Consider the following 23,601-nt stretch of genomic DNA (forward strand, 5'->3'; position numbering starts at 1 on the left):
GTGGGAAGGTGTTTGAGTGCAAGAGAGGATTCTGGCCTGGGGAGGGGCGTAGGAGGGGGTACTGAGTCTGGGAGAGATTTGTGACCTGGGGAAAGGGGGTGCAGAGGGTTTAGATGGTGACCTGGGGGACGGAGTTGGGATGCAGGAGGGGCAGTGGTGCCAGAGGCAGGCTCTGGCTGGGAGGCGCTTACCTAAGCCAGCAACCCAAGGCAGGCTGGGCTACCCGCTTGCTGCAGCCCTGCTTGAGCCTGCAGGCTGCTCCCTCCACATGGCTCTCAGCTCCAAGAGGGGAAGAGATTTGCACTGCTTCCATCCCCGAGGCCAATCGCTCAGCTCCTATTGGCTGGTTGTTTCTAGCCTATAGGAGCTGAGAGATTGGCTGGGGTCAGTTCCTTTTGGCCAGTTGTTTCTGACCAATAGAAGCTGAGGATTGAGCTGGGTGTGGGGAGATTGCATGAATCTTCCCCCATCCTACAGAGCAGAGAGCCACATGGACTGTGCTTTAAACCGCGCAGCTGAGTGCCTGGCAGGATGGTCCACGAGCCAGATCCAGTGGGTTGGCAGGCCGTATTTTGCCCAGCCCTGGTATACTTCATTGTTAATAAACAAATGTCTCAAGTGTTCATTTTCATATATTCTTTTGGTTTTAGTGTGATCCTGTGGATGAGAAGTTAGTTATGTTGGAGGGCTGGGGCATCGAAACTCAAAGTGGTTCAAGCCTCTGTCATTCTCTGAGAGAGCCTGCAGCCATGTTAATCACTCAAAACTGTTTGCAAATGGAAGCAGACTTTGGATGTAAACATAACAAATGACAACATTCTAACAAAATACGGAGCTTTGATTAATGTTTCATTTAAATGAAAAACTGTAAATATATTATAAAATTTCACTCCAGCATCAGGCAGTATTCTCACAATTACTCTGAATCATGGTAAGATCATTTTCAAATTAGAAATAAATTAGTCTCTGCTATTGTAGAGACACCAGTTTCACAATGCTAATGTATTAAGAGCAATACACTCAAAATCATAACTCTGCTCTAGTCCATATTTTCCACAAACCTTGTGGCTTACTGAACCTGAAGATGCTATATCGTCCAGTGAAAATGTTAGTAACAGGAGTAGATGGCCTTCCTGTTGGAAGCATGACAGATTCCTTCAGCTGAGGTTTCACATTACCTTAGTGAAGTGGGTTCTGTTAAAAGAAAAATTTTGCTTCTCTGCTGCCAACCAGAGCTCCATAAAACTAAAACCCTTTGTTGTCTTAACTTTATCACTTCTTCAGAGATTAAAGACAATCAAACAAGAAAACCACTAAACTAATTCCCTTGAGAATGTTCTGGCTCCCATTTAAAGCAAAAGAGAGTGGTAGCTGATAGAATGATTCATCTAAAGAAAAAAGCTACAGCCAGCAAGGTACTTTCCTCAAGGGCTGGTGCCCACGTGAAGAAAGTAAATGACAAAGATTCCCAATCCACTTGGGTGTGGAACCCTACCTTCCTGAAGGCATACTCCCCTTCTGACTGTCTCCCAAGTAGCAAGTGACCAGTCTGGCAGCTGAGCACTTATGCAAACAACAAGAGGAAGCTGAACTAGAGTGAAAGTCTTGCTCACCAGAAGACGGTGGTAACTCTGTCATGCAATGTCATTGACTTTATGGGCAATAGGGTTAGCATCTTAGTTAGAGTCCACTTTCACACACATGTTAATGACCTCTTCCTGGTTATACTGCAAGGCCTTTGCTCCATCCTTGAACTTTAAGCTTCTTATGATGTTTTCACATCCTCCTTAAAATTTTATTCTTCCTATGCTGCTGCAATATGGTCCTCACCCCAGCTCTCCTCTGATCTGTCTTGTCCCTGCAGTGCTCTTACTATGGAAGGATTCTTTTCTCTATTGGGCAGGGGGGGTCTCACAGGGATCCACCTATGGTCTTAAACTGCTCTCGCTGCATCACTTCTCTAGTTGAGCTTATTCACTGCATGGCTTTAACCACCATCCATAAGCCTGTAACTCACAAGTCTACCTTTACCCCATCTCTTCATCCAGTCCCACATGTTGGCCCATCACTCTGACAATGGCATACCAGCACCTTTCCTTTTGCATGGCCAAAACTGAATGTTGCCTTTTCTCTCAAATCCTGCCCAGCAGCCTCTTTCTGTGTTGACAGCATCACAATCCTCTGGCCCATACCTGAGACTCAGTCATCTTTCTTCTCCCCCTCGTTTAAGTGTACTGCTTCTTCCTCCACAACATGTTCAAGATTCAGCCATTTCTCTTCCACCATCACTAAGACTTTCATCGAGGCCCTCATTTCCAGACTGACTATTGTCGCTTCTTCCTCTGGCCTCACTGATACCTATGTCACCTTCAAAACACAGCTGCTAAGATCACCATCCTGCCTGGTCATTCTATGTCACTCCTCAATCCCTCCAACAACCCCCATTTTCTATTTAGCTACAGTCAAGCTTATTATTTTTACCTTTCTGGCCCTGCACATCTCTGATCCTCCTAACTTCTGCTCATGAACCTTACTCCATTGCCCCTTAGTCCACCCCATTTCCCAGACTCAGCCAACAATTTATCCACTTTTCCCACTGACATTCCAAACCATTTTTCATGCATAGAACACCCTTCCCAAATTAGCCAGTGAAGCCATTCTTGTCCTCCTTGTTCTCTCTCAGAGGTCCCCCAGGTAACACTGTAATACAAATAACACAACAGATAATGATTATAGAAATAAAGATCTCTGTCAACATTCAGGACATGCCAAAGCTATTCAGCTGAGAAGAGAGGTACACAGGTTAGGGAGTGAAGCCAGTGCACCTGGTTGCTACGAAAACTAACTGGACACACAATCACAAAAAGTATTTTGTTTTTGCAAGAGGCTGGAAAGGCCCAAATTACAGAGATTGCTCCTTAAGACTAGACAAGCCACAAGCAACTTACTTTTAAACAGAAAATAAATTGACACTGTTACTGGGGCTCACACGGTCACTGGGGCTCACAGAGAGACAAATTAAACAATCTTAAAATGTACACCCAAGTTCCCTTGGGGAATTTTTTTTTTTTAACTCAGAGCTCAAGTCTCATTCTGCTGTCAAGATTCTTAGTGTGAGCAGATCATTACCTCCTGAAAAAACTATCTTGTTACTCTTCACAATTTCCACAGCTTTGTAATATGAACCACGCCAAACACCAGCCTGGCATTTATAATATGGTCTGGATCATCAGTCAACAAAAGGAAGACAGTCCTCAATTTTCAAAATAAGACCAAACTATCTCAAAGCTACTATTGTGATAAATGACTCTGAATAGCAGGAAGTGTTACCCATAACTTTACGAGTATCTTTTGAATAAGATATCAGCTGTCTAATTTTGCAATATAGTCCTATGCTACAAAGGTGCAGTACAAATGGATTCCACTGTTATTTATACAATGCTACCGTTGTGCACAGTGCTTAGCAGACAAATAATATTGATGGTAACAAGGATCTTACCATCTAAATTAGGAATGTGAACGTGTACCCAGGTACATAAATTAACTGATGAGCCTGAGCTCATTGCTTAACCCTCATGGTCACACGCAGCCTCTCCTCCCCTCCATGCACTCTAGCAGTCGGGGGAGAGAGTAGGTGGGAGCTCGTACATGCAGGGTGCCGGCTTTCAAGCCGGCTCCCTGCATGTACCAGCTCCCACCAAGCTGACTGCCCCTCCCCCTGCGCTACTGCCTTTGTATTAGAGGCAGCAGCACAGGGGGGCAGGTGAGAGCCAGTACATCCGGGGAGTTGTTTAAGCCAGGCCTCTCAGAAAGGCAGCAGCACAGCAGGGGCAGAGGGCTGGGAAATGGGAGCCAGTGCTTGCAGAGAACCAGCTTTTAAGCTGGCTCCCCGCAAACGTTAGCTCCCACATCCACCCCCCACATATACGTGTAAATGCTAAAAAAATTCAGCGGTTACACGTTTACAAAAATAAACACATTTTAATATCACTAATCTAAATTAGATATAATACAGCAAGAATGATAATGGAAATAAGGTGCAAGGTCAAGAATTACAATAGCGAAAAGTCTTTGAGACATGCTAACTGTTCACCACCACCCTCCCATAGGGCACCCCTTATTCCAATGATGTGATTTTGGCTATTACTGGGGAGGCCTGACATGGGGCGGCATCAGTGGTTGTGCCCCCCCAGCAATCTCCATGGTGGCAGGAGCCATGGGGAAGCAGAACAAGTGTGCCTGACAAGTGTGCTCTGCTTGAGCCACAGGGAGTGCAGGCGGATCCTGATCACTGCTGCAGCCCTGTGCCAGGCCCCGCTCCTCAATAATCCTGAAGCTCCGTCCTCGGGGGCGGGAAGGGGCAGCCTCCCCTCCTGGTCTGCTGGGACTTCTGGGCTGAATTGTGCAACTGCTCTGGCCAGGGATGGTCCATAGGCTGGGACTCTGAGACCCCTGATTAAGTGGTTCAATATTATAACCATAATTGTTTGAAACACAGTTTCATTATAAAAGAGAACTGCAGGGACTGGGGTAGTGGTATAAAAAGGAGGTTTGGATGAAACCTAAATAAGCAAATTTCATGGTTCTTTCTCAGCTCCAGCCAGTAGTCAAAGTGCAACCCTAATTAAAAAAAAAAACACCTAGAGAATGCAAAACTGCAAGTCAACATTTTAACAATCAACTAGGAACTTTCAAGTTCTTAACACTTCACTGTCAGCATTTTATCATGTGTTACCAAAACTTTCAGAGTTAGACACCTAAAAACATATTAAGCACAAAGTCAGATGTCTGATTTTCCATATGGACACCCAGAATTTACAGTGAATTCAAAGGGACTGGTGTTCTTGGCATTTTTTGTAATACATTAGCTTTTCAAGATCTCTTGAAAGCACCAGGAATAACAATAGCTCAGAACTCTACATTTTGATCAAAAGTATAGAGGAAAGCACAATCCCTGAGGGAGCCAGATGCTCTCTTGCCCCTCTGAGCACATCCTCTTCCTCCTGAGGCTCTACATCTCCTTTCACAGCAATCCCTCAAATTCCAATCCCTCATCTTCAAGGCTCTATATGCCACTGCTTTTCCTACATTTTCCTCTTGCACCACTCTGCCATTCAGGATTTATGTTGCACTAGTTCTGCTTCATGTCCTCTTTGCATCCTCTAGAACCTCTGTGATATTTCCAATTTCTCTCCACTTGTAATATCCTCGATCTCCTTCATTCAAACTCCTCTTCAAAGCTCACCTCTGAATGGACTGTTGGAAGGGATCTGACAAATATACATAAAACTGACTTATCCACTAACCACACAGAGGACAATATGACAGACTAAGGACTCTTCAATATCTATTTAAAAGTCCACAGTACACCTGCCCTGAACATAAAAATGCTGGAGAATGAGACAGATCAAGGCCTTGCAGGTATTTAGGTTTTGGTGGGAGAGGCTTTATCTGTTCCTTAGGCATGGAAAGGCACATATCACCACGGTATCCAAGCACTTATTAATCTACATTGTTCACTAAGTGTGTGAACACCAGTAATACAAGCATTTCTATATAAAGACGGCCTATAAAATTATACAAAGAAGTCCGTAAGGTCTGACTGAAGTGCGAAAATTATGGCAAGCATAAATGGCAGGCAAAAGTGAGACTAGATGCTGAGAGTAGAAAAAAAACCAAGCATGATTAACAAATGCCAGGAATAAGGTCCTCAACTTTCTAAACCTCAGTTTCACTTGAGAAAATGATCCATTGGAGAGGATTGCAAAGCTGAAGGCAATATACACTCACTTATGAGACAGATGGGGAAAACCCCCGTCAAAATCATGAACCAAAGATTCTAAAAGGGCCCTAAGAACTTAGAACTACTAGGGCAACCTAACATTTGTGGATGAGTGTTCAGTTCTCAGAGGTTAAACTATCAAGGATTAGAACACTTCACTGCATTACACTCTTTTTAATAAAGTAATTGTCTTATCTCAAACAAAAAGCAGGACTACGTAGCACTTTAAAGACTAACAAGATGGTTTATTAGGTGATGAGCTTTCGTGGGCCAGACCCACTTCCTCAGATCACATAGGGGAAGAAAATTGTCACAACCATATATACCAAAGGATACAATTTAAAAAAATGAACACATATGAATAGGACAAATCAAATTTCAGAACAGAACAGGGCTAGGGGGGGGGGAAGGTAAATGTCTGTGAGTTAATGATATTAGAGGTGATAACTGGGGAAGCTATCTTTGTAATGGGTAAGATAATTAATGTCTTTGTTTAAGCTTAGGTGTAAAGTGTCGAATTTAAGCATGAATGACAGTTCAGAGGATTCTCTTTCTGTCTCACTTATTACAAATAAAAGACAACTTAAACTAGGGCATCCGAGGGGAACCCATGCCGTAATATGGCAATTAGAACCACAGCATTGTTACACTTTCTTCTTCAGCTACAAATTTTAAATATCCTATATTTCAGAACTTCAAGCACCATTCTGTTCACTATTTGAACATGTTTGTCAGAATTGGTTATAATAAGCAATTCCCATTATACATTGAAGGTCTGTCAATACGCCATAACATGGTGTAAACTGGATGCAGCCTTCTCATTCACTTTCTGATGTAAACTGTTAGATACTATTCCTGTAGGAATTTGAACAGAGGCTGAGCATCAGTTATGGGTGAAATGAAATATAAATATAAAATGTGTGAAGTGCTTTGGGATCCTTCAAGATGTATGGTGAACAAACATCTGGTTATTGTTACTCTAATTATGATAACTTATGAATTTAATATTCCTGTGCTTTGCAATTTTTAAACAACTTGAGAAATCAGAACATTTTTCAAGAGAAAAAAAACTGGCCCTGTCCAAAATACAATTTAATTTCCCTCAGTAATAGTGGGCACACTAGTCCTCTCCTGCTGAAAGGTCATACTTAGTTGCACAGAACATGTAGCTGTGGGAAAAGCTTCAATGTCACAAACAAATGATTATGAGCTAAAGGCCTGAACGGGCAGGAGGTGGAGAAATCTGTCTTTAAATACTAGTATCAAATAGCTCCCTGAGAGAGGAATTCCTGAAAGGTAAATGAGTTTCTATTTAAAATATTATTTTAATTACCCTTTCACTGAGGGAAAAAAAATAAAAAAAAAGCTAACAAACATTCTTTCAGAATGGAGAAAAAAAGAAACAACCTGAAAATCAGTCTTGTCGTTTTTGACCTTTTAACTTTACTCTTCTGTTTGTGTTAAAAATTACAGAATTTTGGAACAGCTCTAGTGTTTCTCGTTTTCCTATTACTTAGCTTTTCTTTCTCAGTCTTCAGTATTTGAAAGCATCAAAATCTCTAATTTTTGTAAAATGTACATATCTGTCTTTATTTTCATATAATCTAAGTGGCTGGGTGTTTAGTATGAAGACAAAAAGCTTAAGGAAATTTAAACACTACAGTATTGCTTGTTTGTTGTGTCTATAAAACCAGTAGTGCAGGCAAAGAAAATTAAGTTACACGTACACCTACAAGCCTCCATGCCTCACTAATAACTGCATACTGGAGACGGTTCAGAGCAAACCCATCTATCTCTTTGGTTAATCTGATGGGTGACTGTCCAACCTTCTTCATCAGAGCATGAGTTTTATCCATTGTAGATGGCTCTGTTTCTGGATGTGGAACCAGTTCAACCAGCGGCACGTAATAGGGCGGATTTACCTTGAAGTAGACCAACAAAAAACATTGTATTAATTAACATTGTTACATTGAACCATTTAAATGTAAAGCCTCTTTCTGTACTTTTTGACAATAGAATGGGCCTTTTCCATAAGCAAGAAGGTCCTGATTTTCAGAAGTACAGGGCATTCACAAAGTCAGTTGACAACAAAAATGGCATGAACTCAACATATCAGAAAATCAGGTCCAGGAAGCCAAAACCACCACAGCTGTAATTCTTCTAAAGTCAGCGGAGTTACACCACACTTGAGTTCACTCCAATATTATCAGTGCACTCTATGTCAAATCAATTAAAATCATTGACTTATTCTTAACTTTCAAAACTATTTGTTATTCAGATGCTGATTATAAATAACATACCTCTTTTCAAGGGAGCATCTCAAAAGAAAGATTTTCTGTAATAATGTTACTATTAACATTGTCCAAGCAGCCTACACAACTTCTTTTCAAGATTCATTTTTTTTTTACTTACTAATTTATATTGACCTGCTCCTCTAATACACTCTGGGTATGTTAGGGTATGTCTACATACAATTTTTATTTCGGAAGAAGGATGCATACTTTATTTTTTCAAAAGAACCCTTATTCCTCCTACAGTGAGGTTTACAGGGGTCTTTTGAAATAAGGGTTTATTTTGAAATTCAGCGGCTTGTAGACGCAGGTAAATACCAGAAGAACCTCTTCCGAAAAAAAGCAGAGGATGCATGCAAATGCGCTGCGGTACTTGCATCCTTCTCCCAAAATAAAAATTGTGTGTAGACATACCCTTAGGCTACGTCTACACTGGCCCCTTTCCCGGAAGGGGCATGTTAATTTCACAGGTCGTAATAGGGAAATCCGCAGGGGATTTAAATATCCCCCGCGGCATTTAAATAAAAATGCCCGCCGCTTTTTTCCGGCTTTTAGAAAAGCCGGAAAAGAGCATCTACACTGGCCCCGATCATCCGGAAAAAAAGCCCTTTTCCGGAGGATCTTATTCCTACTTCAAAGCTGCTTTTCTAAAAGCCGGAAAAAAGCGGCGGACATTTTTATTTAAATGCCGCAGGGGATATTTAAATCCCCCGCGGATTTCCCTATTACGACCTGTGAAATTAACATGCCCCTTTCGGAAAAGGGGCCAGTGTAGACGAGCCCTTAGTGAATATCACATAAAACACTATTCCAAGAAAGCTACAAGACAGTGCCTTCCAAAGCTATACCCATTCATTTAACTAAAAAGAGACCTCTTCCAGCCATATCCCAATCCCAAACAGCATTTCTCGCCACAGTCAAGAACTTTATTATGTAAAAATTATGGAATAATTAAACAGGTCATTAATGTTCTGGAATTCTGAAAGAAAGTCCTTTCCAGCAGTCCATGGAGCCACAAGACAACTGGTACCCTTGTGAGTTTCAGTTCAAGGACTGCATGGACATACACACATTTCTATCAGTGGCTGGTCCTCATGCCCTGCTCTCAAGTTCTTGTAAGCACAGCTCTCGTGCACACTAGCATTGTCTGGCAAGAGTACCCAAAATGCTACTATTCGTAGCATTTGCTTGCACTGGATTGTATTAAAACATCAATGCTGCCACCCCCCTACTACAATTACAATCACATTAACTTTTCCTCAGCTGTGCTTATCTCAGTGCAGACTTTGGCAAGCAATGTGCACCATTTTCCAGATTATCTCTCTCTCATTATCTACAGCTCTCATTACCACCTCATGCTCCAACATTTAAGAAAGTACAATGATCACCATTTTACAGAGGGCAAAATGAAGCATAGAGAGACCAAGTGACCTGCCTAAGATCACTCAGAAAGACTGTAACCAAGCACAGACTTGAACACAGGTCTCTCATATGCTAGACTAGTGGCCTGACTGATAGACCATCCTTCTTGTTATGCAGAAGCCTTTCTATATAACTTCTAAGAAAATAGGGGATCTGATTTTTAGACACCTGAATCCCCTGGTGACTTCAGCTGGAGTTGTAAGCCTTCTGAAAGTCAAGTCCTGAGTGCTCAGCATTAGCCCTTGGGCACTGGGCTTCTTTCAGGAGCACTGAGCAGCCTGCAGGATACCACCCTGACATTAACACTCAGATTAAATATCTGGGATTAAACATAAACAGAGTCCATTGGAGTACTTACAGGATGTGCCACAATGCATTGCTTCACATGTTTAAGGCCAGTAAACAACTTAGTAGGCAAAAGAGTAGAAGTAGAGCTGCTTAGGATAACATCATTATTGACAATAAGATCTAACTGACCAAAAATCTCCTTTTTTAATTCCAGTTTCTCTGGTATGCATTCCTGGAATAAAAAGCCATAATAAAAAGCATTAGAAATCCTCCAGTTAATACTAGTTATCAATACATTCATTTATTTTTTCCAACATATATACTGAACATCCAAAAAGATCAAGGCATCTAGGCAAACAACAATCTAAAATATGTATGCAGATTTAGATGTACCTGCCGGCCATAATACTCTTGTTAGATCAACTCATCCCCTTAGGGCAGGCTTACATGAGGAAACTGAGAAGCATAGCTATACTGACAATTTTTTTCCTATGGACAGGCCAATACAATTCCCCTACGTGGGTGCTCTACCCTGGAATAAAAGAGACTTCATTTCAGAACAATTACTATTCTTCAGCATAATTCTGCAGTAACAATGCCAGTCAATCTTCCTACGTAGGCAAGTCATAAGTCAGGTGTGGGGAAATTCTGGCCCATGGGTCGGATTCAGCCCATGGCAAGTCTTCATACTCTGAGCCAGAAGCCTTGAGCCTCAGCCATCCCTGCAGGGCTGGAGCACAAGTGCCAGCTGGCTGGAGCATGGCAAGCCCTGGAGCCCTGAGCTGAGTATGAATGAGGTGGGGAGCAGGTGAGCGAGGTGCTTTTGTTTTATTTTGTTGCTTTTAATTTGTGTATGGCCCCTAACTGATTTTTCTGTGGGTCAATGGCCTCTGACGAAAAAATGATTCCCCACCCCTGCCATAAATGAACAGATACACATTGCAGTGTGCCTTAAAATGTAGGCAAACTCAGGATATGTAGGACCAAGTGGGGGATGAAGCAAGTTTCAGAGATCAGGATACTTCACTGGTCTCATCTCAATTGCCCCAGATGATTCTAATTGTCAAAGAGAGAAGAGCACTGTGTGTCAAAATATTCCCAATAATATTCCCAGCTGGAAGTTAATACAGTCTTTGAAGCACTTGTATAAAACTCTACAAAGTGGGTGGACAGCCATGTTCTTCTCTGACTGAAGTTCTTAAATGGTATCCAAGTGCAACCACATGCAGAGCATGCTGCAGTAAGCCAGTCTAGAAGTAACAAAGGCACAAAAGATGACTGTAGTGCAGTCCATCTCCAAGAGCAAAAGTTGCAACCTCTTTGCCAAGTGAAGATGGTAAAACATAAAAACCAAAATGCACACACTATTCTTTCCCAGAGGCTATGGTTGCTCTCTGTACACCCAAAACCAGGCAATGTTCAAATAGGATCCAAATTCAAATGTGAATTTCTGTAACAAAAGGCAGGACTATCCCCTCAATAAAAGCAGATAACATTTCCACCATTTCCTAGGATCAGATCCCATACCCAATCATCAGCATTGCTCCCCTTTGTTACATTAGGAGAAGAGACGGGGGAGTAGGCTTACATTTGGTTTATATAACTTCAGATGGACTCTGTGTGGCTGTTTTGGGGTACGGAATTCCACCAGACTGAACACAAATAGGTTAAAAAAAACTTTAAAAAAATCAGTTTGTGTGGAATTTTACTAAGCTCTAAGTCACAAAGCGACAATGATTCAGAAAGGATAAGTGAGGTCATTTAAGAATAGATAGAACCCACTGTAATAAATTCCATTATCAAAACAAAATGATACTCGGTTTGCAATTCCTGGATCAGTTAAGATAGCAAGTTGGTTACATTTAAGTAGTTTCTTTTAGCAGACACAGATGAAGAGAATTCTGCAGACACTGTTCAAACTAATAAAAGAGTTGCACTGAATTGCTTTATTGTGAGAACTTATTGTGAGACTCTCTGCCTGAAACACTATGCCTTCTTTCAGATCATATGATAATCAAAAGGGGAAAGCTCAAAACTGCAGGAAACTCAAACCAGCTATGATTATGTAAGGTTTCTGAATGGAACATTTGCTTGAAGTTTCTTGTATAGGGACACAATTGTATTCGATTTGTTGGACAGGTGGAATAAAGTTTCTGTCCTTGTGAAGCATGGAATTATTTTCTCAGTCAGGGATACTGACTCCTTGAAGGACAAAGAGAAAGCTAAGCCCTAAACAAACTATTAATCAGGAACTTCACTTGCTGTCAATTACAGAACTTGGAGAAGTCTACAGCTATTCTGTTTACCCTGAGAAAAGAGAGATCAAATAATAGGTAGATAAAATAGAGTACTAAGCCTATCATATGCTCTCTGTAATAGTCAGTGCAATAAGGTTAGAGTCCTTCTGAATGCATTTTAAGTGACACTATATATCTGTGCTCCCCCCTCTGTTTTTGAGATTATCACACTTCTCATTTGCAGCAAACACTACACCCTTATTCCAAGGCTCTAATGCCTAAATGAGATTACTATAACCCAACTTTCAATTTAATTAAACCTCACCATAAACATATTTTGTAACAGCCTGACTAGAATCTGCCAATTTGTTGGCTTTCAACAATACCCTGGAGAGGCTGCACTGTACAGAAGTTTGTGAGGTACCTTTTAAAGTTCAACTCTCAATGGATCTAAAGTATAAATTAAAACACTTCAGTGTAAATGCACATTCAGTCTGAAAGCACTGACTCCACCTTGCCAATTTAGAGCCTGATCTTGAGAGACGTGGCAATTCTAAAAGATGAAGCTGTACACTAGAATTTTGTACATCAAGTTAATGTACTGCTATGCCTTAACCTTAGGTAAAGGACAAAGTCTGTAACCCAGAACAAAAGGCCTCTAAAAACTTAGCAACCTCCAGCTAATTGGCAATCAATTAACTTGAAACCAGAAAGCATAGTGTGGACAAACCCAAAGACTGGAATGTAGGCTGAATGCTCTAACACAACTTTGTTAGATTATGCATTCAATAAAACTTTTTAAAAGCCTGCACCAACCTCTAAAAGGTCAATGTATGATACTCAAAAACAGCTAGAGGTATTTATTCATTATTAGTACCTATTATTGTCAACATCTGATACTAGCTCAATTCTTTGTAAGACAGAGCGATCGGGACATTCTCCCAAACTAGGGGCTTCTGTAGGGGACAGCTTAGGTAAGTAAACAAACCAACATGGCCAGTTAAAAACACTAGTATAGGCGAAGGGGATTGACCCTATAGATCTCATTGAAGGATTGTGGCTAAAGTAATCCTAAGAACAGTTTTCAGTACGGGCTTGTCTATATAATTGGGTAATGTATCTAATGTGGATACGATTTCTAAAGCACACTAATTAGTTGCACATTAATTGGTCTTTGATGATTCTGCCAGTGAGAATTTTTTTCTGTAGCCATACTTTACGTCCTAAGTCTAAGGCAGTGGTCACCAACCAATAGATCGGGATCTACCAGTAGATCTTGGAGCCTCTGACAAGTGATCCTGACCAGTCTGGCTGGGAAGCTATCAAATGCTGGCACTACAGTTGCCGCCTTCATCCACTGTCATGCAGCTGCTGCTCTCTGTCTTGGTGCTGCTCCCCTGGGAGCCTCCTGCTTGCTGTGCAGTGTGTGGGAGGGAGAAGAGGTAGGGGCGCTAATATCAGAATGTCCCTCCTCCCCCACTCCCATACCCCATCTCCACACAGAGAGAAGGGGTTGGAGGGAGCCTGGCAATGCAAATCTCTCACTCACACACACTGTGTGTGTCTGTCATTCTCACAAACACACACTATCCTTCACTCTCATCTCCTGACCCAACACATACATGGGTTGCTGTTGTTGTTACCTCTTTTAACAACAAAAAAGTGTTTGCAAAGTGTGTTATTTTTGGTTTTTACTGGTCTGAGCATTTCATAAGTTTCATTTCTCTTTTATGTTTACATTTAATTCTTTGAGCAGTGAGTTCTAAAATGCCTAACCTGTCGTGGCTGGAGTAATTATCCCTATAGTAATTGCTGCTCCTAGAAGTGGCTGGCATGACCCTGCAGCCCCTGAGAAAGGCTGAGCAGGGGGTTTTCACATGCTGTCCTTGCCTGCAAAACCCACTCCTGCAGCTTCCGTTGATCAGTAATGGGGAACCGTACTCAACAGAAGCTGTGGGTCAGTGCCTTTAGTTGAGGGGCAGCACATGACACCATGGAGCCACTGCTGTACATGCCAACTGCTTTCAGGAGTTGTGCAAGGCCAGGGCAGGAGTAAGCCTGCCTTAACCCCACTGCTCCACCACCCAGCCGCAGTCTCAGTTATGTGATGCCCAGCCAAAGCCTGCTTCCTGAACCCGTCCCTGCCCTGAATCTCCTCCTACCCCCAACCTCCTGCCCCAGATATGAGTCCCCCTGCACCCAAACTCCTTCCCAGAGCTTGCACCCTGAATTTGTCCACAAATTTATCACTTGTATCTAGTGATAGATTAGAAATGATGAATAAGGTTCTCCAATATTTGATGCTCGAGAGTGCATGAGTATAATTTGGTTAACTCCATGAACCAGGCTAACGGAAATCTAATACAGCTAAAAAGAATTTCATCCCAGACTGTGGGGGAGGAAAGGATGGGTATTACAATTGTGGGGCAGGACTGCTACACAAATCAGTCTGACTCAGGCAGGGGTAAGAAAGGAAAGACATGATTAAGTCACATCTCCTTAAATTCAAACACCTGAAAGGACAGGAGCCAAATGACAAGATCAATAAAATATTGAATACAAGTAAAATGTACAAAGTGTGTTGTATTGAAGGAACAGTGTGAAGACAAGACCCTCATGCAAATATTTGTTTTTCCCTATGCAGAGAGAAATAGGGAACGCAATAGAAAACGTATTAATACATACTTGCATATTCAACAAGATGGAACTACTATAATCAGCAGCCAGCTCTCTTGAGCAAGAACGTTACCTTAGGAACTGGGTTTGTCAGCAGAGACTCACAATAAATAACCTAGAGAAAGGACTAAGATCACTGACAATTTGTGAGCTATGCTTTGTAACGCCAATAATTTGGGGCCTATATGGGGAAAGCTAGGTAACTTGAGACTGAGGTGTCTGTGCATGCTATTTTATGCTAAAAAGTTATTTCTTCTTCTTCTCTAAGGGTACATCTACACTAGCCCTCTAGATCGATCTAGGGAGGCTAATGAGGGCAACCGGAATTGCAAATCAAGCCCGGGATTTAAATATCCCATGCTTGATTTGCATGTTCCAGGCCAGTCGCTATTTAGAAATTGACTAGCCCAAAGTAACTGCCCGCGTCTACACGCGGCAGTGAAACAGGATTCCAATTTAAATCTTTAACTCAAATTAGCTGGTATTCCTCGTGGAATGAGGTTTACCACCTAATTCTATTTAGGGGCTTTATTCCGGAATCCCGTTTCACTGCCGAGTGTAGTTACTTCGGGCTAGTCAATTTCTAAAATGGCGACCGGCCAGGAACATGCAAATCAAGCGCGGGATATTTAAATCCTGGGCTTGATTTGCAATTCTGGTCGCCCTCATTAGCCTCCCTAGATCGATCTAGGGGGCTAGTGTAGACGTACCCTAATAAAATTACTGCTTAGAAGATCATCACAGTCTTTCACTGTTTGGGGCATATCCATGCAGATATATCCTAAGAGAGAAAAGCAAAAAAGAAAACAAAAACAGAGGATCCTGGTATCTAAATCCAAAAGGGCTCTCCATTCAAGGCAAAGGACTAGACAGGTCTTTCCCATAGTGTGTATCTGACATCAGGGATGCACATGCAAAAACAACAATCAAGGATGAAAAATGAGCTAGAGCTGCATAAAAGAGGCAGAATGACTAAAGAACAATTAATAAGAAAGGAAGCTCCCATCTCCATCTAAAGTAGGTGAAGATGCAGAAAATGTAGTTCAGCATCTGAATGCATGGGAAAGGCAAGGGTTTTTTACCAATTGCACAGTAAGTTGAGATAGATTAGATGGGGCTCACTGATGCCATTCCCAAGTCATCTGCTGCAAATAAAAAAGCAACATGAGGTACTTATGCCACATCTTTGAAACAAGCTGATGAGCTGGAGCTACAACACTCCCAGGCACTGAGCACCCAGGAAAAAAAACAGAATTAAGTCTGAAACCAAGATACTTTCTGGGTGTTCTTACATAAGTGAAATAACAGAAGCCCAGGAAAGACAACTGCTAACTTTTAAAAAAACCCGAGTAGTTCTGTAGCACCTTAGGGTGTGACTACACAGCAGGGCTCAACTCGAAATAAGCTACACAAAATGAGATATGTCAATAGCTTATTTCCAAATTGGAAGCATTTACACAGCACTCATTTTGAAATAGAGCTCTCTCCGTCCAACTTCCCTTACTCCTCATTCAATGAGGGTTACAGGAGTCAGAGTAAGAAGTCCACCAGCTTGACAGTACTTCCACATTACACAGCAGGCAGTTACTTCAAAATAGACACGGACTAAGTTATTTCCAAATAATGTTGCCGTGTAGATGTACCCTTACAGACTAACAAATTATATATTATAAATATATAATCATGAGCTTTCGTGGGCAAAACTCACTTCCTCAGATGAGCAGAATCATGGGAAGTAGGTTTTGCTCTCAAAAGCTCATGATACTATATATTTATTAGTCTCTAAGGTATCACAGAACTACTTGGTTTTTTTAAAGTCGCAGACTAACACGGCTACCTCTATGAAACTGCTAACTCTTTAACCATCCTGAACAAGGCTCTAAATCTTTGGCTAATTATAGCCCTGGAAGAAACGCCTATAATCAGCCTATATGATGATATTTTGAAAAGACTGATGAAAATGATGTTCAGAAGGGAAGCAGTGATATGATCTTAGCTCACTGCCACAGACCCATCTATTTGGTTACTTTTATTATATAGGTATTATAAAGCATCCATTAGAGTGTTGGTCAATCTAGCTGATTTTTAATATAATGACTAACTCCTAATTCAGCTGCTGCAATTCTGCTCAAAACTAAAGAAGCAAAAAAACAACTACTCAGATATCCCAAATGCTTTAGCTCATACTAGCCGAAATTTGATGCTTGCTAAATACGTGAGCTCTTAAAATAACAGGAAAAATCTCTGCCCATATGATATTGCACAGATAATCACTAATTCAGGAAGGTGACATCCAGAATCATGAAAGACACATTCTGAGCTTTTCTACAGTTCAGAAAACAAAATAAGGTTTCAGTGTTCTCGTTCCTTCAATTTTAGATTATGGTACTTGTAATATATACTGCATGTTGTTCAGCACAAGTATCAGCCTTGCAAGTGTGTCTGTTCAACTTTACTCAATATGAAATGTAAGATAGGGCGCATGGACTCTAATTTTCAGAACTACATTACTTAACTACTTTCTCCCCTCTTCCACTACAGAATTGTATCCGTTAATGTAGTGTATTAATTAGCTAAAGTATTTTATACGTGTACGAGGGGGCTGCACTCCCTGCTCGCTAACCCCTTCTTGGCCAGGGAGGGCCCTGGGCCAACGCCACCCGACCCTGGCTCTTCTCTCACCTCCCCCACCGCTGGAGAGGGTACAAGGCTGCCCTGGCCCAGTTCTCTTCCCCGCTGCCTCTGGCCGCCGGGGAGTGCCCATCTCTGAGGCCACCCCAGCCAGCCCCAGCTCCTGGGTCCCCCACAAGCCCCAAATTTGCCCCCTTCCAGTCACCAGGAGAGGCTGGGCCAAAGCCACACCAGGCCTGACTTTCCCCCCAGCCACCAGGAGGGGTCAGGCTGAGGTTTTTCTCCTCCCCTCCCCTGCTGCCAGGGAAGGTCTGAGGCTGCCCTGGCCCTTTTCCCCTCCCTCAATCGCTGGGGAGGGCCCAGCTCCAAGGCCACCCTGGCTCTTGGGCCCCACTCCAGCCCCGGCTCTTTGCATTCCCCCCCCCCCCCCCGCAGCCGCTGGTGGGGGAGAGGGGCAAAGATGCACGAGGCGTGGCTTTCCCCAGGGCTAGGTCCAAGCTGTGCCAGGCTCAGCTCTTCCCAGGATCTTGGCCCAAGGCCGTGCGGCTCCTTCCGCCCCCACCATCTCAAGCACAGGGGAGGGTTGAGTGTGGAGGCCGCATAGCTCATGGCTCCCCAGAGCACAGGAGAAAGGGGAGGCCACACAACTGAAGGTAGAGGGAGGGGCTGTGGGATGCAGAATGCCACATGACATAACTCTGTCATCCTGCAGGAAAAGTTTTTTTTATATATAGAGAGAGATAACAGAAACAAGGTGGGTTAAGCAATATCTTTTATTGGAACAACTTCTGGGCTTTCAAGCCTCTAGTCTCCTGGGACTAACACAGTTACAACATCACTAAATTATATAATGGACAGATATCCATCATGATCTTATGCAAGGAAATCCTTTAGAGAATTTTATGTTATATTTATTTACTTTGGAAACCCTAGAAGAGAGGAGAATGATGCAGTTCCACAACTCAAAGCTCCTAAAATGCCGAGGCCGCTGTTACAATGTAATACCAGGCTCAAACCTGCAAAACAGTTTGATGACCTAGCCCTTCCAGACGAAAGCATTGAACACAAGCAAATGAACAATTTGTAGAACTGTTTTCCGTCTTTGGTTATGGATGTCACCAACAAAATGCTGGAGAAAAGCCATCACAGCCCCCAACATCAATGGCTCAGTCAACAGATCCTGGATAAATATAAATAATGAGGTACAACTTGCTTAAGGAGGACCAACCAAGAACAGCTCTTCAATACCTTGCAGACTACAGCTTTAAAACAGGACAGTAAGACATTTTAGGCAAAGAAGGCTCATCTGATTGAAGCTGCATCTGCAGGAAACAACTACGACACTGTCTATAAAGAACTGCAAAACTTAAAAGCCAGTCCACGAAACAAAGCCTTGCTTGTCAAAGACAGACGCAGTAACATACTGAACCCCAGGGCAGAACGTCTGAGTAGATGGAGAGAACACTTTCATGAGCTTCTTAACCACCACATCAGAGACGCAGTTGTGTCCACTGACTGCCTTTCCAGATGTTAAAATATATTGGGGTATATAACTTGTTTTTACATTGCAGCCTCCTAGAGACAGCTTTTCCTGCACTGCAGCCTCTTACACTGCACTCTACATAAAAAAATTACTCATTCTTAGTGAAGACCCTCTGAATATGCAATTATAGTGGTTTGCCCCTTATTCCTGTTTTTAAATTCCAATAACTGAAGTGTGGTGAATGAGACACAAAGAACTTAGTTTGGCCACTTTTTACAAAGTTGTGTGCAGTGAAGGGTGCAGCCTCACAAACAAGACAACAGGAATAAAATGGTGCAGAGATTCTTACATTCAAGCAGAAAGTGAATAAGATGAATTCAAATAGTTTTTCATGTTTAGCCAATACTATGAGGTAACATTTGATTCTAAAAGATCAAACTTTGCTAATGGGTTATACCAGAGCATAGCCAGCAAATATTAATATGAGGCCGGATGACAAAGAGTGAGGATTTTAAGTCTCGTATTACCCGCATGACAATTTTTTCTTCAAATAAAATGGAGTTAAGAAGATAAATGAAGAAATATATATATATATATATATGGTTTACTGCCTCAGTATGCATTCAACAGTTTTCTCCCAAATGAGAACCACAAAATATTGCAGGTACATAATCTTTCCTAGAAACAGGAAAGTCTCAACTCACCTGAATGAAAACTGCCCCCTCTATTGCTGTCTTTAGGTCCATACAGCCACTAATAAGAGACAATTGCTTCTCTGCACTGAGAGTTCCTTTCAGCATTCCAGACTTTTCCAGCTCCTTCATTTCTTTGCTAGTGAAAGCACACAGAATACACCTATAAATCTATTACATCACATGCTCTTTTTATCAGTTGGCAGCCACTTTTAGCCATACTTTGAAAATTGAAGACATTTCTTCAAAATTCTAACCATATTTTTGTTATTTTACAATATTTCATAAGCGTAAGTCACACACTTAACAGTTAATGCTTCCCAGATGAAGGAGAGAAAAGAGATAAGGAGAAAAGAAGCAAAATCACTGGGGAGGAAGTGGTGAAAAGTACGTGATCTCTAGACACGGCTCTTTAGTATCCTACTTATGTCCTCCTCAATGTGGCTTTAAGGTCATGCTTGGGTCCCTCAAACTTTTTAATAAGCAAACATTGTGATCCTGCACCACTGAAATCAATGAGAGTTTTGCTATTTCCAATGAAGTAAAGATAATTATGCCTTTACTGTAGTTGCGCTGGTGGTAAAAGAGAGACTCAATAAATGATCCATCCTGAATGGGCCTATTATCATCAAGTTCTGTGCAGGAATGCTAGATGACAATACACAAAGTGTCTGTATTTTAGGACAGATCAATTTCTATAGAAAGAGGGAACATAGTCAATAGTTCATTAATGCAACAAGAGTATTAAGCGCTATTTTATGAAAATGGAAGTCTACTCTGTATTATACCTGCTATTTCATGTTTTTGTAACATGAAGCTAGCTATGGTTTATTTTAGGACTAAGAACACGGTCATAACCTGAAAATAGGGCATTTTCTATTTTTCCTTTTTTTTCAATAGGGAAAATACTATTGTTAGAGAAATCTTCTACACTAGTATAACTTATAAATATTTTATTTTTAAAGTACTATTTTGTGGGATACTTTTCTGTGTTGTCCCTTACGTACTTTCTCTAAATCAATTATTCTGTCTTCCTTCAAATCTCTTTTAAAGGTTGAAAAGATTTGGAGGAAGTTTAGGTTGGATATTAGCAAAAACTATTTTATTAGGAGGGTGGTGAAGCACTGGAATGGGTTACCTAGGGAGGTGGTAGAATCTCCATCCATAGAGGTTTTTCAGTGTTGACTTGACAAAGCTCTGGCTGAGATGATTAGTTGGGATTAGTCCTGCTTTGGGCAGAGGGTTGGACTCAATGACCTCCTGAGATCACTTCCAATCCTATGATTAATTGCTATTATAATCAGGGCTTGCCAAGCCACGTCGAGCCCCACTCGCCAGCCGCGCTGTCCGGCGTTCTGCGCATGTGCAAATCGTTCTGCGCATGCGGCAGATCACCCAAACCCAGCTCTTCCGGGATGTAATCTACTTGCCACGGTGAGTAGATTACATAGATTGTTGAGCCATGATTATAATGTTGTGGTAAACTGCAAATTAATACATCTGGGGGCTCTGTTCTGGAAGACAATGACACAAAAAAGATTTTAAGGGTCATAGTGGACAAACAACAAAACATGAAATGCCAGCATGCCAAAGTGGGAAGTAGGGCTAATGTGATCCTTGGACAGAGTCAGGGTTTTATAAGGTTCCTTATTCTGGTGAAGAAAGAGCCAATGACTGGAAGCTGAAATCAGACAAATTCAAACAGAAAGTTACATTTTTAACAGTAAGGGTGATTAACCATTAGAACGAGCTAAAAAGAGAAAGTCTTCCCATTACAATATCAAAGAGAAATCTCTCAAAATGCCTGATTTTTGTTCATCTACCAAGAACACAAATTGCTAAAAATAAATATTGGAAAAATGAAGTTAATAAACCCCAAAGAAACACTAGTTGTGGTCTTTAACTCAACATATCAATAGATTATAAAGAAGGTGGAAGGTTAAAGCTAGTCAATGTTTGAAACATGCACAATGTCTGCATGTATGCTGCTCATCATTTTTAAAATAATTTTTTTCCTATGCTCCTTTTCTTTAACTTTAAATAATATTTTAAACTAACACTGAGTAAGTTTATTGTACTGTGAAATTGACAATGCCAACAGAAACAAAAAGAAAATGGATCAGCGACAATGATCTTTAACTTCCAGTTTTAGAAGTGCAAGCCTGGTGAACAACCAGTGATATTGCATTCCTATTCTCTCTTGAGCATCTGTACTGAAAAAAAAAATCCCATAGTTTAGTCTTTGTTAGGGAAATGAAATCAGAAGTCTGAAATGAAAACAAAAGGTCTGGGCTTAATTTGGCTTGCAATGCCTTGCAGTTGCTTAAATCCATAATCAGCATTAGAATTTACATATTAGTAGTACAGATCTCAACTGGTAACCGGTTAATCACTTACCCAGTAAGCATCACCCTTAATGGGAGATGCTTACCAAGTAACAGTTAACTGGTACGTGGGACGAGTCCCTCACCAGGCTCCCACATGGGGCCAGCAGTCAGCAGCCCTGCGCAGAGCCAGTAGAGCCCCCCACCTTACCCCACCCGGGCTGGAGAAGCCCCCCACCACAGCTAGGGGCTGCTTTGGCTGGGCTGGAGCAGCACCTGCCAGCTGCGGGAGGGCCGCTCCTGCCCCCGGCTCCTCCTTTAATTGATTTATGTTTAACCGGTTGTGTTTAACACTATGTTGAACTGGTTAACCAATTAAACAGGATTTTACATCCTTAATTAGTATATGCACATTTTAAACCTTCTGCTGAGACTTTTATTCTCTTCATAAATTCTTGCCTGTTTTGATTACAAATGCATCTACAATATTCAGAGTTCAGTGTAAGTATGACAGAGAGCAGAAATTACTAACCTGTAATTGGAGATTTTTCAAGATTTGTTGTTCCTTTCTATATTCCACAAGCAGTATGTGCTCCACACAGCTGAGACTGAAAATTTGCGAAAGTAATGTCTGTTGGTCCGTGCATGAGCAGTTGTACTACTCATGCTCCGAACCAAGGGCAATGAAGATCGACACCTTTCCAGTTCCTGAGATGGGATCCAAAACAGAGGGGAGGGAGAGGAGGTAAAGAATTGACTGTGCATTGCATGAAGTACTTCCTTTTGTTTGTTTTAAAACCTGCTAGAGTAACTTTTAATTTCATTTGGTGACCCCCTAGTTCTTATGTTATGGGGAAAAGTACATAACTTTTCCTTATTCACTTTCTCCACATCAGATGTGATTTTATATACTTCTATCATATCCCCCCTTCAGTGTTCCCACTAAGATTTTCCATCCATGAATGGAGTAAGTTTTGTCTTGTGCCCCAATTTTGAGGTAATGTGTGCTTGCTCGGATGTGTGCTACTTTGGCATGCACCAATTACTAACAAATATCACATATATTTAAAATGTGATTGAAGAAAGAATACTAAAACAATGGATAATTAACAAAGTGCATGACTTTAAATATTTATTAAATATGAAATCAAATAAAAAGAAAATTAATACTTCAAAATGTTCAATAGCTAGTTGATATCTTACATGTATCTGTTCCTTTGAGGCATAAAACAAAATTGTTCATTTTCTTGACAAGGCAAACAAAATATTTTATCAGTAGTGCTAGAGAAGAAACAGGCAATCCAGAAGCAGATGGAGTAAATGGAACCACTGTATTGCCCAGGCACGTTTACCTCGGACATTCATTCAACACAACGTCCAAGTGGCAACAACCCTTTTATCTACTTTAGTATGTTAATTCACATGTCTATCACTACTTTTCCTACAACCTTATTTAGTAATGTTAACTCTCATAAAATGAATATTAATAAATAGGTGATTAATACAATTATACCTGCCCCTAATTACTATTTACAGAATTTCTAATTAAATCACTTTGTACACTATAAACTTTCTAAATCAGCAGGTTATAGAGATTGCAAGAAAGTTAACCCTGAAGATATTTTATACAGCGCCAATGAGGATAAGCAAAAGACATAACAAAATAAAGCAACTCCACACTTATCTGGTTTCTTAGGCTACAAGAATGAAGAGAAAGAACATGTTTATACATCAGAAAGAATAATCATGGTTTTGACAAGACTCTTAATCTAGCT

The 23,601-nt window shown here is 41.2% G+C and overlaps 1 protein-coding gene across 4 annotated transcripts in view; it reads right to left on the minus strand.

Annotated features, from left to right (window-relative positions):
- The window catches only part of CRYL1 (crystallin lambda 1), a 72,726-nt gene that overhangs the window by 28,115 nt on the left and 21,010 nt on the right, over positions 1-23,601 (minus strand). For 2 of the 4 annotated variants that reach the window (XM_089775583.1, XM_089775582.1), the window contains 3 exons: positions 19,515-19,641; positions 9,854-10,015; positions 7,510-7,704 (listed from right to left, as the gene is read on the minus strand). In XM_089775583.1, coding sequence (XP_089631709.1) covers positions 7,510-7,704; positions 9,854-10,015; positions 19,515-19,641 — 484 coding nt within the window. Of the gene's footprint in view, positions 1-7,509; positions 7,705-9,853; positions 10,016-19,514; positions 19,666-22,358; positions 22,917-23,601 lie in introns of those variants that run through there. The other 2 variants (XM_089775584.1, XM_089775581.1) reach the window with 2 other exon arrangements.

This window comes from Pelodiscus sinensis, chromosome 1, assembly GCF_052426305.1.
Source record: "Pelodiscus sinensis isolate ZL-2025 chromosome 1, ASM5242630v1, whole genome shotgun sequence".
In the NCBI taxonomy this organism is placed as follows: domain Eukaryota; kingdom Metazoa; phylum Chordata; order Testudines; family Trionychidae; genus Pelodiscus; species Pelodiscus sinensis.